At 33.2% G+C, this 22090-nt stretch overlaps 1 protein-coding gene across 1 annotated transcript; it reads right to left on the bottom strand.

Annotated features, from left to right (window-relative positions):
• Positions 1–9512: 9512 nt before the first annotated feature.
• LOC136976538 (protein kinase 4-like) lies at positions 9513–20572 on the bottom strand. The gene is made up of 2 exons (XM_067271847.1): positions 20484–20572; positions 9513–11692 (listed from the first exon to the last, which is right to left on the bottom strand). The coding sequence occupies exon 2, from the start codon at positions 11683–11685 to the stop codon at positions 9667–9669; it is 2019 nt and encodes a 672-aa protein (XP_067127948.1). The 5' UTR covers positions 11686–11692; positions 20484–20572; the 3' UTR covers positions 9513–9666.
• Positions 20573–22090: the final 1518 nt, after the last annotated feature.

The raw sequence follows: 22090 nt of genomic DNA, 5'->3' as shown, positions 1-22090 counted from the left end.
AAAAAGGAAGTATAAGCTTACTTTCCATGAAATTGCTTAATTCCTGTGACGACATCAATTTAATAAACTGTTGATTGCTGTATAATTTTTTGAATCTTTCCAGAATGCGTTATTGATAGGACGACAATAAGTTGTTCCGCGATAAACAGAATGATAATGATATCAGGGAATATGGAAGTGCTATAAAATCAGTTTTCAGACTATTAACATTATCTAATAAGTGGAAACAAAACAAGAATGAATGAATGATAAGAAAGATAAACATTGCATATCATTAGAGTAGAGGCTATTTATATAGAGGCCAAAAGTTAAAACAGAATAGCCATGTCCTCAATGTCTTCATTATCCGACTACAAAATATAGTTTCATTCCACGTCTGACACGTTTATCGAAGGCACTAAGAGAGGGCTTTTTAATTTTATCCATCTTTGGTTTCTTAAGATCCACAATGTGGGCTGCCGGACTGTATGGGACGGGACTTGACACATCAGGTAAGATCTCAGCGGCAGACTGAAGTCTTAACCGCTCAAACATTCGACTGTCATCTAGATATACTAGATATTGGGAGTATAACATGTGACCGGAGGGTCGGCACCTCTTTAGTGCCTCGTCAGGAATGACACCATCGGGTCTAGATTGACCCGGAAGCCGAGACGGCGGTTTGATTTGAAAGTAGGTCACGCGAACGGATTCGGGATGGAGTGAGAAACATTGCACCTTAAGTGACTTACGCAGAGACAACGTTTATTTTTAAAGGACGAAAGACTCATTATGTTACAATACATAAAATAAGGTTAGATAGGCCATAAATACCTGACGTTCCTTGGATTGGATCGTTTCGGGATTTGGACGTTTTTGTGAGGATTCGGATATCGACGGTCTGGAGGTTGTCCGGATTTGGATCGTTCGGGATAGGTCTGGATCAAGAAGGTTCTGGCTCGATCTGGGAAAGTTCTTCTAGGCGCAGCTGAGAGTAACGTGAAAATCCGATAGAGTACAATGGGCACTGACACACAAAAATTTGATGACTTTAATCCTAGAGGTACTGGCGACGACTGACTATTCAGGCCGTTAATTTCGTTATCAGTGCGTTATCGCCCGGTAAGAGGTCAGCAGATCACGGCAATGCGTCGCTTTCGTCGTCAAGGAAGTGTAAGTAGAGATTTTCTCAGGTAGCTGAGGACAATTGTGAAACACATATGGCGTCATCGTCAATTAATTTTTTTTTTTTTTTTTTTGTTAAAGTTTGGATTCTCATAAACACTTCTCTCTTCTTTCGTTGATTGGTTGATATGGAGCATTCAGCACATATAGGCTTTATACTCCGTGAGAGCGAGGTTATGAACGCTAGGCGTCCGATTAACCGGCCTTATAAATGGAATGGCCACGCGCGCGGGAAAATAATGCCTTCCGGGAGATCTTTTAAGGGAAACTAGCCTCTATTCAGGCGTTACGGACGTGGAGAAAACCCTGAAAACTCCACGTGGCCAGCCCGTCCGAGCGAGATGCGAACCCACGAACGAACTTCCAGTGTTCAGGGAACGGATCCGCTTGGTCACTGATAGGCCAAAAAGTTAATAGATGATCGGCATGACTATTGTTAGAGGAAAAGTATGATGTGCAGGGGCAAGCCACTACTTAATTTGAGGTAGAGAGCCCATTCAAATCAGTTGTGGCTTGCCCCTGTACGTCATACTTTACCTTTAACAATAGAGTCGTGCCGGTCATCTATCTAACTGCTTTACGAAGAAAATTTTTCAATTGAAATAACGTGACTTCCGGTTTGCATCAGAAGTTCCTATATAGTTAGTACATAATCGTGGTCTCCTGCTGCCCCTAAAGTTTCCATATCTGGTCTCGTCTTTATCTATTTAACTCCGTTCTCGAGATAAGGAAAAGACAGACGGAATTTTCTAATTGCAGCCCAATAAGCGTGTTGTTTGCTTGTCCTATTATAATCACGTAGCTTAACAGTAAAGTAGAGGGTGTCCATGGAAGGTTGAGAAATTCTTGAAGGGGTCGACTGTCGAAAAAGTTTGCAGACGACTGAGACCTCAAAATTTTCAAAGAAGTATTTCAGCCAAAATCGTAATTTTTAGCAGGTAAAACCCATACGTGACTCAGTGAGTTCGCCTACACCGTTTAATGAACAGAACAATGACAGCTATTTTTGTTAACGTCAGGCTTTTCTGGTGCGTTCATTTGGCCTTTCATTTCTATTTTCTACGTAAACGTCTCCCATTTTATTGTAGCTTTGTATAAGTTATACATTTTTAGTTTTACTGTACTAAGAGCCAAACAACAATAATGAGTAGCTGAGGTATACTAGTGTTGCCACCAAAGCGAAAATTGCTTAATAGCGCCCTTCAGCAGCTGAACTAAGTTACAGAGGTAAATAAAATTGGGGTTTCTATACTTGAAGTTTATTCTTTTTCCGTTTGTAAGGGTCATGATAAAATCGAAAGTTTTATTTATCTTTATACGAGAATATTAAGTTTTTGCGTACATATTGACGTTAACATTAGTGTACGAGTATATGCAAGGAAAGGTCCGCGCAAATCACACAATTCAGCCAAACTTTTAATATTAAATTTCGTGGCAACGCAACAATAAAACTGTAATAACAAATTGTCAGAGTTTTATTGTTGCGAGTGGTCGGTTAGTGTTATTGCGAGCGGTTGGATTTTCAGTTCGTGCGATTATTTCAGGTGTTTTTCTCAGTTTTGTTTCGTTTGCGTCGATTTTATCGGCAAGTATAGACCACGATGTTTCTAATTTTACGTATTTTTGAACATTGTTAAGCCGAATATCACGATTAGTGTCAATGATTTTCCGACGAATCTCTATTTCCATAACAATTGATCGATCTTCACAGATACGACGAACGGGGTCTTTCCACTCATTTTCACTCTTCGTTAAGCCCAAATCTAATGGAATTGTTAAAGCAGAATCTAAATTAATAAATACTTTACATTGATATTACTCCGCTATAGTTTATATACGCATCATATCCCATATGAAATTTGCACCGTTATAGTTTGAACTTTAATTAAACAGAATAATTCGAAATTATTCGTCGGCGCGTTTTCTCTATTTTCACAAATGTTTTGTGTTATGGCAATGGACACAACTGTATAATTTGTAGAAACTGATTTCTTTAATTATATATCAAACCTTAAAGATCGTTGGAAAGTTAAAATTACTGTATTTAACAGAGATTTTATTATAATATTGATTTGTGACTTTTTGTTATAGTAAAGACGATCATCTGTCATATTTTTAAAATTATTTTTCCATTAGACACATAATTCGCGCGTAACAGATCAACCAATCGGGTAGAATTCGGCTGTCCCAGTGACGTATTATGCAGTAGTGTAATTCGAAAAGAAAGAATTGACATTATCTAAATTACTTAAAAATTTGAAACGTCTCTATCCCTAATTTATTATTTTACCAATATTAAAGCGTGAGTAACAAGATGTTACGGCCGATTCGATCGTTATTTCGATTTTGAGAAAATAGAAATTACTTATGGCCGCATGGTTATAATGCCGGGCTGCAATTTTTAATCTTATTATATAGTTGAATTTACAAACAAAGTTCGTTAACAAATAAAAGTAAAGGTGTAAATGTACATATACAGTAAACAGCTTTTCTAATGCACACAGAGATGAGTAATACATACGCGAAGCTTTCGAGTTAATCAAACACCTTAATTAAAAAATAAATAAAAAAGCAGAAATGCTTCGTTGAATTTCAACTTTAGGCAACGAGCTTACTGTTTCTTCCAGGCTCGAGATGGCGACTTTCTTCCTGCTCGCGTTATACTGGCTTCACTTCCTTTCAGAAACTGCCGTTCCAGTATTATGGCTCCATGCTTTGAAGCTTAATAATTCGTGTGCCTTTTGTCGAGAATTTCTGAAATTTTGCAGGGAGTTTTGTCCATCGGGGACATTGATGATATTTAATTTTGGTGCTTAAAGGTCGAAGGAGTGGGGAAAGAGCGGAGATTGTGTATCACATTCTTCCAGTAGAGTCGAGCTGAATGAAGATTTTACTCGTTATTGGAATTTACAATTTTTTAAAATAAAAACTCAGATATACCCACAAAATTAAGCTTTTTATCATTTTATAATAATTAATAATAATAATAAAAGTTTTTAAAAATAAAATATTGTAACAGATGGCGCCACACGCAATTTTGATGTTTTTGCTGGGAAACTTGTGTAACTTGTTTTAATGAAACGTTTATCTGATGAAATATTTTAATTTTTTATATTAAAAAATTACAAAAAATGTTATCTTCAATATTTGAAATTACTTTTATAATACACAAAAATTTTTTAAAATGTGCATAAAATAGTATAGTGATAGCTACATATAACCATTCATAGCAATACTTTGTATAGGCTATTTAATTTAATTCAGTTTCATGTATTTCTTCTTAATGTGGTCTTCGGTATTTAAGTGCTGAATTAAAGATTGTAAATTGGTAAATTTAAAAATTCCGCATAAATCACAACCTTCCGTGTTTCCTTCGCTGCTTGTCTCACTCGTTGCTTTTCCAGCAGAACATTCCTCTGGCTGATCCACTGCGCGATTGCATCTTAATTCATAATCTTCTTTCCTTTTATTTCTTTTTAATTCTTCTTTAATATGAGCAGAACTAAACAAATGTTGGCGAAAAGGAATGGGACCAGAGAAAACTTTGACACATATATCACACTGGTAGATTTCTTCTTCTTCTACGGATGAATTACCATTGTTCTTCATCTCGTTCTTCAAATGTTTATTGCTTTGGAGATGTTGCGAATAGATCATTTTTCCATTGAATATTTTGTTACAAATATCACAAATAAATTTATTTTCTTTTTCTTCTTCCATTTTTTAAACTATAATCTAAAAATAAATACGTTAAAGCAAATATTTTCAGTATCAGAATAAACATCTTTAGTATTTCTAAACAAACAGTATTCAATAAATTTCTAACGAATAACTAGTATATATAACACAGAATTCTCTTCAAATATCGTTAAAATCATGGCATTTAAAGATAATTAGAACGATTATAAGAAAAAAAATCTTTGATATTCCATGAGCCAAAACTGAAAAATAAAACACCTTTAGAAAATTGTGTATAGTGGTCGCCGAGCCGCCTTATTTACGTGTACAGTTTAACGAAAAGTAACACCTCCATTTCTCTCTGTCCTGTACGACAGTGTAAAAAGTGGCTGTACACGTAATTATTGAACGGCCACATGTTTGTGTGTGTATGTACAGTACCTAAAATCGAAAATCTACCGGACTGTGGCCCGTCGCTCTCTCTGGTTCCGAATGTTGGCCATCAACGAGAGCAACCGAACGGCGTCTCCATTCCATGGAGATGCGCATAGCTCGCAGGACGCTTGGTGTTTCCCTCCTCGACCATATCACTAATGACACAATATGCCAACAATTTGGCATCGCGCCCATTGAGGCAAAAATGAGAGTGACGCCTGCGCTGGTTTGGCAAAGCCTGACGATCAGCCCGGGATACAGTTGCCAACGTTGCATACTACCTAGAGGTGAACGGCCGACGGCCACGCGAAAGACCGAAGCAACGATGGCAAGATTGCTATCAACGCAGACCTAAAGGCTCTGCACCTAAACCCAGACGATGCACTTGATCGAACAGCGGACTCTAGCATCTGTGGGACAACGCTAAGAAGAAGAAGAAGAAAGGTCGAGAGGGTGGGGAGACAATGGGGGTCGTGTGCATATCCAGTAGGGTCGAACTTTAATGACGATTTTACTCGTTATTAGCATTTACATTTTTTTTTTTTTTTTTTTTTTTTTATAAAACCCACCCCTACCCTCCAAATTAAGCTTTTTGCTATTTTCTAATAGTTAAAATAGTTAAAGTTATTGCTGGAAAAGTACACTAATCACAGACCAAACATTTTCGGCCAATTTACAAGTCTGTAAACTGATCCGAAAATATGGATTGCAAAACTCAAAGTACAACGATAAATTTTAATTTAATAATATTTTGAAAACACTCATTTCATATGCAAAATAATGCGAATTATGTAATAAATGATCTTGCCAAGACAGACTTTAATTTGAAATTCAAAACATGAAATAGAGAAAACATAATGTAAACAAAAAATAAAAATAGATAACTAAGTAATATGAATAAATAAAAATAAAAACAATACTGTAATAATAATAATGATTGAATTCAACAATTTTGTTCATTAAGTATTATTTGTCTCGCGGGCTGTATCTTTGACATGTCTGCTTTAGATTGTCTAAATTCACGATAAGTGTTTATTTGAGATTTATAATTATATAAAGGACACTATTAAAAACAGTTTTACTATTTAAGCTCCTATTTTCTTCTAGGATTTAGCCTACTTCTAAATTACCTAACATCACATATATCTTTCTAATTTTAAAATGTTTAAATCAATGGTTTTTTTTTTTTACTTTAAATTAAATATTTTAAGATATTCTGTATATAAAGAATCTCGCAACAATTAAGATTTTTGCTTTCCCGGCTGTTTTATATATAATGGAGGAAAAGTATGGCGATCGGTAAAAAAAAAGATCCCCAAAATTTTTATATTTTTAAAAGTATTATATTATAATGTGTAGCGTAGGGGAAAGTAATGGGTCAACCTAAGGTATTTTGCATTTGCGGTCGGATGGCCGAGCGGTCAAGGTTAGCAGCCTGCCGCCCTGGGGGACCCGGGATCGAATCCGGACGGGTCGAAAAATCCCCAGGAATTTTTCGGGGGGTGGTCCGTCCGGATATGTCGGTCCCCGTCCCTCACCACCCGGCCGCCCCATTGTGGGCCTGGCCGAACCCATAATGGGCTTGCTATAAGAGGCCCTCTTAGTGCCCACAGGGCGGAAAGAGTTAAAAAAAAAAAAAAAAAAAAAGGTATTTTGCATATTTTAAAGAAAACTTTGCAATATTGTGATAAGTTATTTTAATGGTGCTAACAATGTACTCTAAGAAATAAAATACGTGTGTCAAAACTTGAGTACTCCTCTCCATATTATTTTAATTATAAGAAAAAAAAAATTACATTGAGCCCATTACCCAACCATGTGGGATAATGGGAACCATCGAGTAGTGATAATATTCGAAATAGTTAACAAAGGGTTCGCTAGCAGCAGAAAAATTTTCCCTGACAATCACCGACAAACGAAATGGAAGTTTTGGCTAGAAATAAATACAATAAACTTTTCTTCCGATATATCTAATAATCAGTGGCGTATTTGGAACGTAACGAGCCCTGGGCGAAGACCAGGTAACAATAGTGTATATTAGTGCTGTCGACCTTTTTTTTAGGCAGAGAAATTTTTCACCCCCGAATGGCACTGCTGATAATACATAGATGCCATCATCTCTCGAAATACAATATCCTTTTTATTTCGCTGTCCATAGCCCGACACGTGTTCCACAGCCATCTTGTATTATCTCGCGCGCGTGAGATTGTGGGATCTCTCTTATGACTGGATCTAGTTTCAAGAACTCTCTTGAATCGATCGCGATTAAAACTCGTTTCGGTCGAGAGAGATCGCACCAAGGCATAGTCCCCGACCTTGCTTACAATCTAGATTGAAATGCTCGGTGCGAACGGGGTATAAGGCTCTAGTTTAGTAGTATTACAGAGTATAATACGTATATTTTAATATATTTAAAAAAAAAAAAAAAACAAAACCATTGAGAAATGTTCCGTGTGTTTAACAAGGTTCGGAAAACTGAAAATTTTAACAACGGGTTCGGCCGAACCTGTGCGAACCCGCTGAATATCACCACTGGAACCATCATATAAAAACATTGAAAAAAAGACCGAAACGTTAGAAATGTTTGTTCAAAATCTAGAAAAAAAATTTTTTATATATGAAATATTAAGTTAAGTTTTTTCATATGTTTAAATTAAATCACTCAACACAATAATCACAAACGTAATCATCTGGAGAATCTGTACCACAATTCTTTCTACCAAATTCTCCACAGATGATGCAGGTATTATTAGCATTGCTTGCATCTATGTCATTGTCTTAATTATCATTTGATTTTCGTTGAGCCCCATTATTCCTTCATGCCATTTTATGTTTCTAACCTTGACTAGACACAAAGGGATAAAGTGAAATCTTTTCTTCATACGTACTTTAATAGTTGAGGGAATAATTAGCATTAATATGTATTATTGAAACAATAAGTTATATACGAGGGTAAATACAGTCGAACAAATGATAGTGTTCCAATCAGAAGAAAGATGCACAAAATGTTTTTTCCTCACACAATCATGTGCACAGAACAGCCACCATATTCAGAATTCGAAGTTGGCTCTGCAAGCATCTGTTGGAATTGAAAATTCTAAACCGTTTAGCCAAAAAACAGGTGGGCCCCATTACCCTACTTTCCCCTACTAACTTGTAAAGTCGCGACCCGCGTAATGTTGCAAACATGTGGCTCGATGATTGAGTATCGCTGATGTATAATTACTGTTCATCTTCCGGTCAAATCAATAAAATTTAGAACGTAAATGTTATCGAGCAGTCAACTATTTTGGCAAGTTGTGTGTACTGTATATCACGAATCCATTTACAGTAGTGCGGTATTAAGTATTGGTCCTGTATCAAACGGCCGCGATATACGGATGTCGTGCTTATCTATTTGCCATATTAAATCTTATTAAAAATTACGTCGAGACAATAATAAATAAAAATTAAATTTCTTTTATATAGTCAAAGTAACAGAAATGACTTACCAATTATTTGTCTGTTATTAACCAAGCGTTATTGTTGACCTGCAGAAATGTTTAGATACCGGTGTATATAAATGAAACGGATATTCGAAACGAAAAATAATTTTCACTTCGTCGATATTATGAAGTCATTTATAACCGAAATCCAAAAAGAGAAGAATATTTTCATCAATTAAAAATTAATATAATAAAAACCATTTCTATTTTAGTCATCGCGTCGTTTTATATTACTGTTTTTGTTATCATAGTAACATTAAAATTTAATTATTATTACGAAAACAATTCGCCTTAAAATTTGTACGTTATTTTTATTATTATTAAAATCATTTAATTAGTTATTAACTGTAATAAAAGTAGTTAATCAATTATAGAACGCAAAATGTACACCAAACATTTTATGCAAATTTTTATATTTAGCTTAAACGATTATATATTATCTAAAAAATGTCTCCACGTTTAATACTTTCAAATTTGATTTATATCAAATTACTACTCAACTATATTAAAAACTAATTTGTCAATTTTTTAACTCGTTCGCGTGACCGACTTCCGGCTTTAACGGACACCCCTCGCCCGAATTAGTCCGTTAAATCGAGGTTTTATTGCGTGTGCGATCTTAAAATAATTGATTGAAGCTAGGAATACTAAAAAAATCATCAATCGTTCAACTCCAATAGTTATTATTCCAGTTATGAATGTTAATTGTGTAATTTAAAACTAGACATCATTCAAGAATAATCAAAAATATTTAATCGTTTATTAAATATTTATTATTGCAACAAATAACTATGAATTTTTAAACATCTGCTAATAATTACATTTTAAATATGTTTGAAACTGCTGAAATGTTTTCAGTGCCTTTTCGGATGATTAAACTTCTGATAAATTACGGAAATAAAGTTCAGTTTTGACTATCAATCACAACTATTGAAGATCCCGTAGAACTAATAAGGTCATTTTCTAGTATATTTTCAGCATCATCACTTATTGGAGATGTAATATCAATGCGTTTAGAATTTATTAATTTATCACACAGTTGATCTAAATTCTGTTCAATATTGTTTTGTGGCAATCTAGTAGATGGCAATGGAATTTTGACATTTTCAAGATTACTACTACAAGCAGATGGATTTTGACCATTTCTTTTTTCAAGGTAGTGTAATTGTTGTAGTTTCTTACTATGTTTCAGACCTTCCAGATGTTGCTGATAGGGAACTTCGCCAGTAAAATGCATATGACATTTGTCACATGCAAAAAACTGTAATGAAGTGGTTAACTGATCTTGACCAATATTTTCAGAGAAAAGTACATTTCTAGTATTAGAATATTTGTTGCACTCTGAATTATTTGAAATTTCTTCTGGATCTTTTATTTCTGATAAATGATTTACATTTTCAACTTTTATATTTTTATCTTCGTCAAGTACCTCAAAATCTCTTTCATTAAAATGTTTATTTTTGTTGTGTTCTTGGCAGGAGGATGTAGCTACAGGTACACTATTTTGAAAACAATTCGGATTATATGGCAAATTTTTGGGTTCATTTTGCTGATTATTTTTGCTACATGCTTGCTCGATGGTTTTGGTCTGATTCAAAGGACTCATATTATTTTCTATACTGGATGAAATATTACTCAAATCTTGTGCTTTTGAATCTTGAGATTGAGTAGCTTGAGGATTAAACTTTTGTAGCATTAATTTTTTTTTTTTATGTTTGACACTATCAATGTGTGTTTGAAAAGGAATAATTCCACTACAAACTACATTGCAAATTTCACAAAACAAAGATTTTTCTGCACATGAATTTGACAGTGACAGAGTTGGATAAGAATTAGAAACTGGTGGTGTTATCATAGAACAAACTTCAGTATTTAAAGAAATGCCTTTTGATTCCTGTATAATTTTGTCCTGTTGGTACGAATTGGTTTCTTCAATGTTAGACATGGAATGGAATTTTAGTAACTCGGCCTTCTTTACTTCTTTTTTATGTTTAGATCCATTTATATGTTGATGGAAAGGTATTATTCCACTTATGTCTACTTTGCATATTTCACAAGTAAAAAATTGTGAAGATTTATTTAAATCACCTATTCCATTTTCTGTAAAATTTGCATCAACTTCATTAGTGCTATTACTTTTGTCAATTTGCATTTTTTCATCTCTAATAACAAATTCATTTGGTATCTTTGCCTTCTGCGTAGAAAGATTCTGTTCCATAGTTTCTAAAGACATATTTGACAATAACGGATTCTGTTCACAAATATTGCACCATGAAGAATTATTACTTTCGCAAGTAGAACTAGTTACATCCATATTATCACCATCATTACATGCATCCCATATATTTCTTGTTAATGATGTATCCATAATGCTGTTATTAAAGTTAGATGTATTATTCTGATTTTGTTGAAAAATTTCAAAAGGTTTTGATTCTTTTATTTTTTCATTTGAATCTATCTTACTCATTATTTCTAACTCTCTTAATTTCTTCATATGTTTTTTCCCTTTTAAATGTTGTTGAAATGTCTCATATCCACTACAGCAGGAATCACAGAGATCACATTTAAAAGGAAAATCAGTAGATGTGTTTGAATGAATTCCTACAAAACTTCCATCATTATTCGTTACTGAATCTTCTTTCTCAGAAACACATGTATCATTTATTCCATTGCCATTTTGCATTTTTTTGATCTGTTCAATTTCAGTTAATTTTTTCTTGTGTTTTATGCTTTTCATATGATCTTGATATGAAGCATTTCCAGTAAATTTCTTATTGCAAGGAGGGCAAGAAAAACTGAAGGGATTACTTGCTGAAACATTAATATTTGAATTTTCTGTATGTTCCTCTTCATCATGGTCCTTATGATTAATGTAGTCTTCCACATCTGAGAAGATTTTGTTACATTTCTTACAAGAAAACATTTTTTCTCTGCAAACAAATAAATATATAAAATTAATTTCATGAACATTATGTGTGTATATATTAAAAATTTAATAGAAATAACATAAAAGGACTTTCATAGTTCAATAAGTTAGTTATGAAATACTATGTCTTTATCATGGCACTATACAGTAAATCAAAAAACATTAACCAAAATGGAATAAAATTGCAGAATTTAGAATTTAACCTGAAGATGACATGAAAAGTAGCTGAAAACATTTCTTCAAAATTAACATTTAACGTTTCGAATAGAATAAATGGAACTCTTTCAAAAGAACAGTTAGAATTTTTGAATCTGAAACTAATACAATGGAACAGTGATTACAGAAACCAAATAATTCCAAAACTGTGGTCCATCAGATACTTGTCAGATGTCCACATCCCATTTTCTAAAAACACTTATTACTAAGCAAATATTTTAAAATATTTAAATAAATTTTGATAAATTTATATATTATATATTAAAATATTACATTTTAACAACTTTTTAAAAATAAAAAATATTGATTACTATGTACACTGCATTACTACAAACAAACTACTTCAAACAATCTTTACTCTGCAGTAAAATTAATTCTTTACTCTAACGTTTTTGGTTAGCTTTACTAACCCTCTTCAGGATTGACAAAAAAACCATTATTTCGAAAAATACGTTCGAAAAACTTTCCAGCTGCGCAATCTCAGATCATTCTTTCACAGCTGCATACCGGCCGCTCTCCAAGCGGAAGGGATTCGATACGATTCTTTAAAATTAATGCTTTGCCCTTTTTCATTGTACTTGCCAAATACACCACGCTTCTGTATATTTAAGTTGCCTTATATTTGCCACTTTCTGTACAATTTTCGCATCGTCCCAGTTGATAGACACCTTGTCCAGATCCGCTATCGCATAGTTGGCTAATGCCGTAACTGGTTGCCTGCATCTTACATTTCTTTTATGTTCCTCTATCCTTACCGCCAGCAATCTCTTCATGGCCCCTATATAATACAGCTCTGTATCCTGCCTTTTATCCTGCACTGGTATTCTGTAAACCCCTGGAATTTTCATTCTGTCTATGGGCGCTTTGTCGTTCCGTAGCAACTGAAATACAGTAGGGTTCCTCCTGTATGCTGTTATGGTAAATTTTCCATTTTCTTTACGCTCATTAATACATTTCTCTATTTCTTGCACCAACCGTTTTATTTTGCTACTCTTTATTCCTATACTTTCTGCTATTTTCTTGATGTACTCTACCTCCCTTCTTGTGTCTTGCATCCTGCTACAATGCATGTATGCTCTTCTAAGCAGTGCTCTGAAGGCTGCCAATTTGTAGTTCATCGGGTCATGGGAAGGCCATGGTAACATCTCTGGAATGTACGATGGTTTACAATACATCTTAGTAGCTATTTTTCCTTCTTCCTCCACATAGAGAAAGGTAATAATGAGCGTAAAGAAAAGGGAGAATTTACCATAATGGAGTATAGAACTCAATTAAGCAACATATAGAGAAGAATAAAAAATAGCATACAGGAGGAACCCTACTGTATTTCAGTTGCTACGGAACGACAAAGCGCCCATAGACAGAATGAAAATTCCAGGGGTTTACAGAATACCAGTGCAGGATAAAAGGCAGGATACAGAGCTGTATTATATAGGGGCCATGAAGAGATTGCTGGCGGTAAGGATAGAGGAACATAAAAGAAATGTAAGATGCAGGCAACCAGTTACGGCATTAGCCAACTATGCGATAGCGGATCCGGACAAGGTGTCTATCAACTGGGACGATGCGAAAATTGTACAGAAAGTGGCAAATATAAGGCAACTTAAATATACAGAAGCGTGGTGTATTTGGCAAGTACAATGAAAAAGGGCAAAGCATTAATTTTAAAGAATCGTATCGAATCCCTTCCGCTTGGAGAGCGGCCGGTATGCAGCTGTGAAAGAATGATCTGAGATTGCGCAGCTGGAAAGTTTTTCGAACGTATTTTTCGAAATAACGGTTTTTTTGTCAATCCTGAAGAGGGTTAGTAAAGCTAACCGAAAACGTTAGAGTAAAGAATTAATTTTACTGCAGAGTAAACGTTGTTTGAAGTAGTTTGTTATAAAAAAGATGGTTCTTTTTATTGAATTTTATAATTTATAAAAGTTCTGTTAAAATAACAAATTAATGATGTAGTTGAAAACATACAAAAAATAATATAAGATGCCTGAGATTCCTGTTTGTAATGTAGTTTATTAATTAATTAATGACTAAAAGTTAACAGCTGGAAATAGGAGTCTGCAACCTTTCAAAGTTCTGAATTCATTGCAATAGAACATGTAAAATTATACAGAATAAATAATACAAATAAAACAATAAAAATAAAGTAAAATAACAATAGAAAAATATAAATAAAAAACAAAAATAAAATAGCAAATATAATTATTTGTCCCCTTTGATTTTGTTTTATTTTTGTTTTTAATTCATTTTCCATTATTCCTTTGGGAAAAATTGATTCTGACTTCAAACAACTTTCTGGAAAGAATTAAGTTCAAAGTATGAGGTACCACTGTACATTAAAAACAAAGTGGAGGCTATACAAACCAATTCAAAAAAATACAATCAGTTAAAAAAAACAAAAATAAATTCATAATTTCGCTTGATCTTCAGCAGATATTGCTTACAGGGCCATATTGAACAGTTTTGGCACCTGAGCAAAATCTCATACCTGGTGATTTAAAATTTATCTTGTATAGTGGTACTTTTACAACAACTTACATTTTTGATTATTCTTTTTCACTTAATCTATATTCCCATTCATTCTGATCTCTCCTTTTATACCTCTCCCTCCCTCCCCCTTCTATAATGCTTCTCCATGATTGGTGGATCACCCTTCCAGTGTTGTTATTTATTCTATCAGTGTAAAGGATTGCTTTTAACAGAGTAGGGACAAAAGTGACATGACCTTGTGAATTGGTCCCACCTGGTGTTGTATTTGTAAACAGGTGGGGAAACAAAAGGAGCACTGTCTTTGTTTATTGGACTTGCGTCAGGTGGGGCAATGTGCTTGCCACATTTTAGCTTGCTAGAAAAAAAATGTAAAGACAGACGTTATGATGAGCTTCTTTCGTCAGGAGAACAGCCGACGTTTTGGAAAGCTACAGATGAAAGGAAGAATCGTGATTGTTGTCGTCCAAAAACTCTTAAATAGTAAGATGAGTGAGAGAAAAACGGAAAAAGGCAAGAGACTGGTATACAGTAGTCTCAGGCACTTGGGAAGCTTGCTGAGCGTAGAGAGAGTGTTCTCCTCTGGTAAACATCTCAGGGACGGGTTAGTGCGGCAACTGGACTGGCTGTGCAGTTGAGCCAACTCCACAAGCTGACTGAGGCCTCCCCAGAGTCTAATAGTTTCTGAAGGCCAAGCTGATACGTGAGACACCACACTTTGTTGTCCTGTATATGTTATGTTGTCAAACTTGTACATTCTACGTATTTTGTTTTGTAAATAAACTGTAAATATTCTCTGAATTGAGTGTGGACGTGTACTTTTCGTCGAACCTGAATCAACTATCGGATCGTGATACACACGGAACCCAACTCAATGAGACAGAGTTTGAGAAACATCACTAGAACTTCATTATCAGTTTGTTTAATTATATTTGTGTGTTCATATAATTGTCTTTTATAATTATTTTCTTCTTTTTTCCTTATTTTCTCTGTATTTAAATCAATTTCACAACCTCCTGTATTACAATGTTCAGCCACTGCTGAATTTGCATATTTTCCTTTAATTGCTTGGATATGTTCACTTATTCTTATTTTTGATTTTCTTTTGTTTCTCCAATATATGTTTTCTTTTGGTTACAATTACAATTAAATGAATACACTACACCTTTTTCCTTTGTTATACCATATTTTTCTTCTTTTCTATAACAAATATTTTTTTGTTGAATTTATTTTTCAGGTATTAAATTAATTCTACTACTTACAACTTTTTAAATTCTTTCAAATAATTTTGAAACATACCTTAATTTAACAAATTTTTTTCTGTTTATCCATTGATTTTGATTGATTGTCATTATCTAGTTTTTCAATCCATTTATTTAATAAACATTTTGGATAATCATTTAAAATAAACATTTTAATTCTTTCTTCTTCTTTTTGTGTTTCTATTTCACTTGTTCTTTGTCTTATTTTATTCATATACATTTTAAATATATTATATTTCATACTAACCGGGATAACAGATTTATAATTAATTATTTTGGGTATTTGTATGGGTTTCTTATAAATTAATCTATTATTTTTTCTTTCAATGGTTATATCTAAATAATTTATGCTATTCTGTTTTTCTTTTTCTAATTCAAATTTAATATTTTCTTTAATCTTACTGGCTGTATTTATGAATATTATTTCTGATCTGTAAGACTAAATATCTGCATCCATAATTCCAGTATAATAAGTCCTGTTAATTGATTAAAAAGTACCAGTATACAAGATAAATTTTAAATTACGACAGAAGACACAAAGACATAATAATTAAACTCATATCTGGTGCCTCAGATTCAATGTTGATTACAAAAAGTTCTACACATTCATTTTAGAGCCCCAAGGTCAGTAACTGGGACATACACCTCCTTAATTAGGGTAAGCAATGCTTACCCTAACTTTGATTCTAACCAACTTATGTTAGAAAATTATGGATTTACAACCTAGGAATTTATGACTGTGTTACTGATAAGAGAACTATGTATATTTGGATAAGATTGGAACTACAGCTAAATGTGGCAGCAAATAAATTGCAAGCGTGATAATAAAACATCTTAATACTTTGCTTACCACAGGATCTGAATATATTACTATATTTACAGCCCTGCCCAGCCCACTACAGATAACTGTAGTGGGCTGGGCAGGGCAAAACAAACTGGTTAATAATGTTGCTATATCTTTAACTAGTAAGTGAACAAAAATTTAAAACCACAGAACCATAGATTTCTTATAGCTGGTTACACATGCCTATCTCCTGATTGTGACTGCTATTATTGAAAAATACAAAAAATATTTAAGGGAAGTTTACTTTTCTGACCAGTGGTTTGATGCAGTGAGAAAGTAAAAAAGATTTAACTTGTGTAAAGTAGTAGTAATGACACAACATGATATTTTTTTAATATTTAACAAAATCATTTTTACTAAAAAGAATGTAACAGATCATGATTTGGTAAAATTTCATTAAATCAGATATTTTCAATCTAATAGAAGATTTTCCAAATAGAATGTTGATTAAACCTCAATGAATATTTCAAAAAAGGAAATGTTAAAAAAAAAAGAAACCAAATTCTCCTTTTTCATCTAATGCACTTTCCCAATTGGAGACAAAATACCAAACACCTTTAAAAACTGCCAAAACCAAAGATTTAAAGTCACTTCTAAAATACATATCTCCTATTTATAAGTTTTATTCAGATATTATTTGAAATAATTGTGATACTCATACTAATCTCTTGATGATGATCCAGATGATGATGACAATGGATACATAATGATTTAGGTTGCAAAAATATTGAATAAAGAGGAATTTTACAAAAGATTTCTTTTTTGTTATTTTCTCATTAACCAAAAGTTCTGATTTGTTTTTTAGTCCCAAGAATTACATTCATTTTTAACTACCAAGAAGGTACCAAGAAGCCACAATTCTAATAAATATACTTACTTTTGTGGAGGAGTTTTATTACTTTAAAAAATTTTTAATGGATAAAATTATTAAGACTAACCTTCAATACTACCTGAATTTTTCAAAAAATCTGATATATCCTGATTTGAGAATTTGTGAAAAAGCTTTAAAGAGAAAAATCCATTGAAAACTGGACTATTCTGTCACAAAATACACTACAAAAAACAAGTCTTCAGCAGTTTTCAACTTATTTTAGTTGTAGAATCCTTTTGACTTTAATAGAAAAAAAAAAATCACACAATTTGATTCTCTAACCACTAGATTCAACAGATTTTATTTTCCACAAATGCAAGCTGGGTAGACTATGCATAGGTTCACTTTCTCTATGAATACAGTGAGTGATCCATTAATGAACAAATTGGATAACGAACACTTTCGCAAAAGATTTTTATGTCCGGACAATGAACACACATTCAGATAAAGAACACCTCACAGAACAAACACAAGCAGCAGCAACGTAAAATAATGAATACTGATTGGTCTTCCCTCGTCTTCAGGCACCAATTCAAAACTTTTCGAGCGCGGGAGACGTTGACACTCAACCCGGTAAATAGTGATCGGATAGTATTCTTCCAAACTTTGAAACTCTACCTTGTAATCCCAGCCTTTTATTTTTCTGACAGAAACAATTCTTTTATAGTATTCGTGAGACTGTCGGGCGGGCACTCATTAAGTTTTGCATCTGTATTTTCAAAAGTTGAGAGTATAATAGCAAAGGTAGAGAGTGGGCAGAAGGTGTCTGATGTTGCTGGGCAGTATGGCTTGAACAGGTTTACAGTAGACTGCAGTTCAATCTTATCTAAGAAAGATACATTATAATCAAGATGATTCGAGCAGCTAAAGGAGTAACAAAACTCACATCTGAGAAATAAACATTGAAGAGCTCAATGAAACCTGAAACTGATCTGACAACAGAAGAACACCTAGAATTCTTGAATGAACAACACCAAGAAACTCGGCAAGATATGTTTTCTTCCGAAAAAAAGGATTAATGCCGATATCTGCTATTATACATGTTTTAAAGAAGTGGGAGGATATCAGAACAACAGTCTTAGAATGGCATCCGAACCAGGTTGAGATTAATAGGCTCAGGGATCTCTACAATTACAATGCTATTAATTAATTCTAAAAAATCCTGAAGAGAAAACCAATTGACACTGGACAGATTCTTTAACCCCCACAAACGGAAGAAACACGATTAATAAAAGTGCAAAACTGTGTAAATATGTAGTTTTATTATTACGTATAAATAAACGTAGTAAGAAAGTATATATTTTTTATTTTTTGGGGTATGCAGAATGAATTAATCAAATTCCCATAAAAACCTATGGTAAATTGGTAATTGGTTAACAAACAATTCGATAGTGAACAAAGTCTTGGAGCAGATTATGTTCGTTAACTGATCACCCACTGTATTAATAATTTTTGAAATTTTATTTATGTATGAAAAGTTTATTTAAGCCATTAGTTAGAACTGAAATAATGATTGTATTATTGAATCCCCAATTTTATCAGAACCCTAGAATTCTGCTAATAAAATTTGAATTTCATGGAACAGAAGTTGGGAACCATTGTGCTAGATCAGTGGTTCTTAACCTTTTAAAGGGTCGGCACCCCCTTGAATATGAAAATAAGCTCTTGCACACCCTTAAAAAATGTGTATATTTTTTATTTAAGAAAAAACATTTATTACATAAACAAATGCCATGTTTATTTACAATATATATTACTATATAACATAAAAAGCAATATTTAAATTTCAATGGCTAGATTGTTGTTGTTTATTCATAATAATTCTATTAAAATGAGTCTCTTTTTTTGAAAGAACCATGCATAAGTCATCAGATGCATTTAAGCAATTTCTGGCTTTTGTTTTGATGTGCAAAAATGCTGAAAATCCCATTTCACAATGGTAGGTGGTGGCAAATGGTAAAAGTGTTTCTAGTGCAGCTTTTGCCAATTGTGGATAAGCTTCTAACCATTTACACCAGAACTGTTCAAAGTCTAGTTTTTAAAATTCCATTTCCATACGCGCATTACCTAGATTTTAAAAAAATTTTTGAATTTCTCTCGCACCCCTGGAAATGGTCTCTTGCACCTGAGGGTGCACGCACCCCAGGTTAAGAACCACTGTGCTAGATCAATAATAATTTTGTCTAAAAATTTGTATTCTTTACCTTACTCTTCTGATTATCTCATCATTCCTCACAGTAACAGATCTAGAATAGGAATCAGGAATATATTTGTAAAACGAAATAACTTGGTTTTGGTAACAACTGTATGGTTGATGCAGTTTGTGGTTAAATGAGCTCTGTGTATTTCCATTTTCTCAATGTGTTTAACAGCTTGTCTTGATCTTGCGGCCCTCACGATCGAGGCTTTATCCCAAAATACCGTTATCCCTTGCTCTTTTGCAAATGCTACCAGTATTGTCATTTAACCACAAACTGCATCAACCATAGAGATGCGGACACATTGGCATCAGCTTGGAAGTCTTTCTTTGATAACCTAAACTAACGGAGAATTTGTTAAAGAGACGGAACATCATTAAAAAACGCCATTTTTTATCGTTATATTTAATGTAAATTATTTAATGTAATATTTTACGATGCCTACGTTGATACGTCACTACGTTTGGATTAACATGCAAGCGCGTTATCGACAATTTGCGCGAGCGCAATAGAATTTCGTTTAATTTTTCGTAAATTTAGAACTCTACGTGCCTTTTTTCCATAATTTTATAATTCTATGTTCTTTTTATTGGTTAACTGAAGATGGCTGCTTAAAGCAGTTGAAAACGTTTTTACGTAATTAAAATAGTGCTGGAACGTAAAAAAAGGTTGTTATTTTATCGGATAGAAATAATTCCAGTAAGCTTGGTTCATTTTGACACCACCTTGTTGTGATTTATCTACAATAGAAACTAATAAAAGTTTGGGATATGAACATATCAGAAACATAATTATGGGTAATTATAGATGGATACATTTCTCATATTTTCCCAATGCAAAATATAAAACTAATTGAAAATTAGAAAAATAAAATCGTCTTATACTATATACAAAAAAGTAATAAATTAAAATTACACCTTTGTTTTTTATTTCACTTGATATAAATCGAAATATTCGCTTTTCCTAAGTCATTTGAAATCTAACGAACTAAATAGCATCTTCCGCCATCTTTAAAAAGAACAACGCCATCTTTATAACGGAAATAGAATTTATATTAGATATATATAATTTTTTATTTGAAAATCTTAACAATAATAGCGATCACAATAATAATTTATAATTTTTTCGAGAAAAAATTTAAATATTAATATTGATTGAAAAATTTATTTGAATTTGCCGAGTACTACAAACTCGGCATATAGCTATGTAAATGAATAGTTGTGTGGGGCTCCGGAAGTAGATCGGAACCACACACAAAACAAATTTTTTTTGTTTTCTCGTATAAAAAGAATAGAATTTGTTTTTTTTCAACTGGTCAAATAAAAAAAAGCATAAATTTGATGTCCATATAAGGACATGTTTGATGGAATAATAAGAAAAGAGAGTGCTTCTCATATTTTAACAATAGAATGATGTAAGTCCTAAGATCAGTCATCTTCGATTGGGATCGAATTGACAGACGGTGTTGACTCATCCCGCAATCTGGGTTCCGATCTCGTTACATTTGGTAACGAGTGGAGATCAATTAGAAAGCGGAGATGAGTAGGATCGACCAATCGGAATGGTCGATCTGGGACTCGAAAAAGTTATAAAAATGACATGAAGAACTTCTCAATCTGCCATTTCTATTATGCGCACCCCTCTTTGGAAAAAGGATACTCGGCGTCACCGACCCTATCTCGGACTCGTCATCTATAATTGTTTGTAACTGGAGAGTTGTCGCTGTGCTTAACGTTCCGACATACGATTCGGCATTGCTCGGATATCCTGCTGTTACGCGACATTTGACAACCTCACAATTGTGGTCCAATTGCATGCCAGGTAATGCTATCAGACACATTGAATTATCTACCCCCGAGCGATTAAGGTGACAGTTTACCGCTTTATGAAATTAATTTTCCGACAGAGAAGATACAACAAATTTTTGATAATTGTAAATAAAAAAAGCAATCAGATAACGAAATTACTTTATTTTTATAAAAGTATTAAAAATCACATATTAAAAAAACTTCTTAAAATACAACGATGATAGGTAAAAAAAACAAAAAACTAAAATCTTTTCACATGTATAGAAGCATTATTATTTCATAAAACTTAGGATATAAACTGCGAAACTATGAGAACATGTGACTTTAACGTCATTTCCGTTGATCGAAATGTATCACGTGACAATTTATGGTCACAGGATTGTGCCTTTCCAAACTGCTTTTGTAAGGATCATTGAAATTCGATAACTGAGTTTGCGGAATTTATACATCTCGATTAATAATGAGTCGTATCCGATGCCGGGCTGCAATTATTAATTTATTTAATTTAAAAAAAAAATAATACATATAGTACAATCTAACATAGTGATGTCACTTTTTCTAACTTCTCTCATGTTTTGCTAATTTCTCACTAATTATTTTTTAATATTAGTTCTCCAAAAATAATACTTCGATATTAACACTACATAATCGCTTAACCATAGGTTTCTGATCATGTGTCGCCATCTAGCGAACAGAGAGACAAACAGACAGATAAA

This window comes from Centruroides vittatus, unplaced genomic scaffold, assembly GCF_030686945.1.
Source record: "Centruroides vittatus isolate TY-2023 unplaced genomic scaffold, ASM3068694v2 contig_401, whole genome shotgun sequence".
Taxonomy (NCBI): Eukaryota; Metazoa; Arthropoda; class Arachnida; order Scorpiones; family Buthidae; genus Centruroides; species Centruroides vittatus.
This window is presented reverse-complemented; position numbering and strand designations above follow the sequence as displayed.

Excerpts from the sequence above, each read along its gene's own strand:
- LOC136976538 (XM_067271847.1), bottom strand. The coding sequence starts at position 11,685 with ATGTTTTCTTGTAAGAAATGTAACAAAATCTTCTCAGATGTGGAAGAC.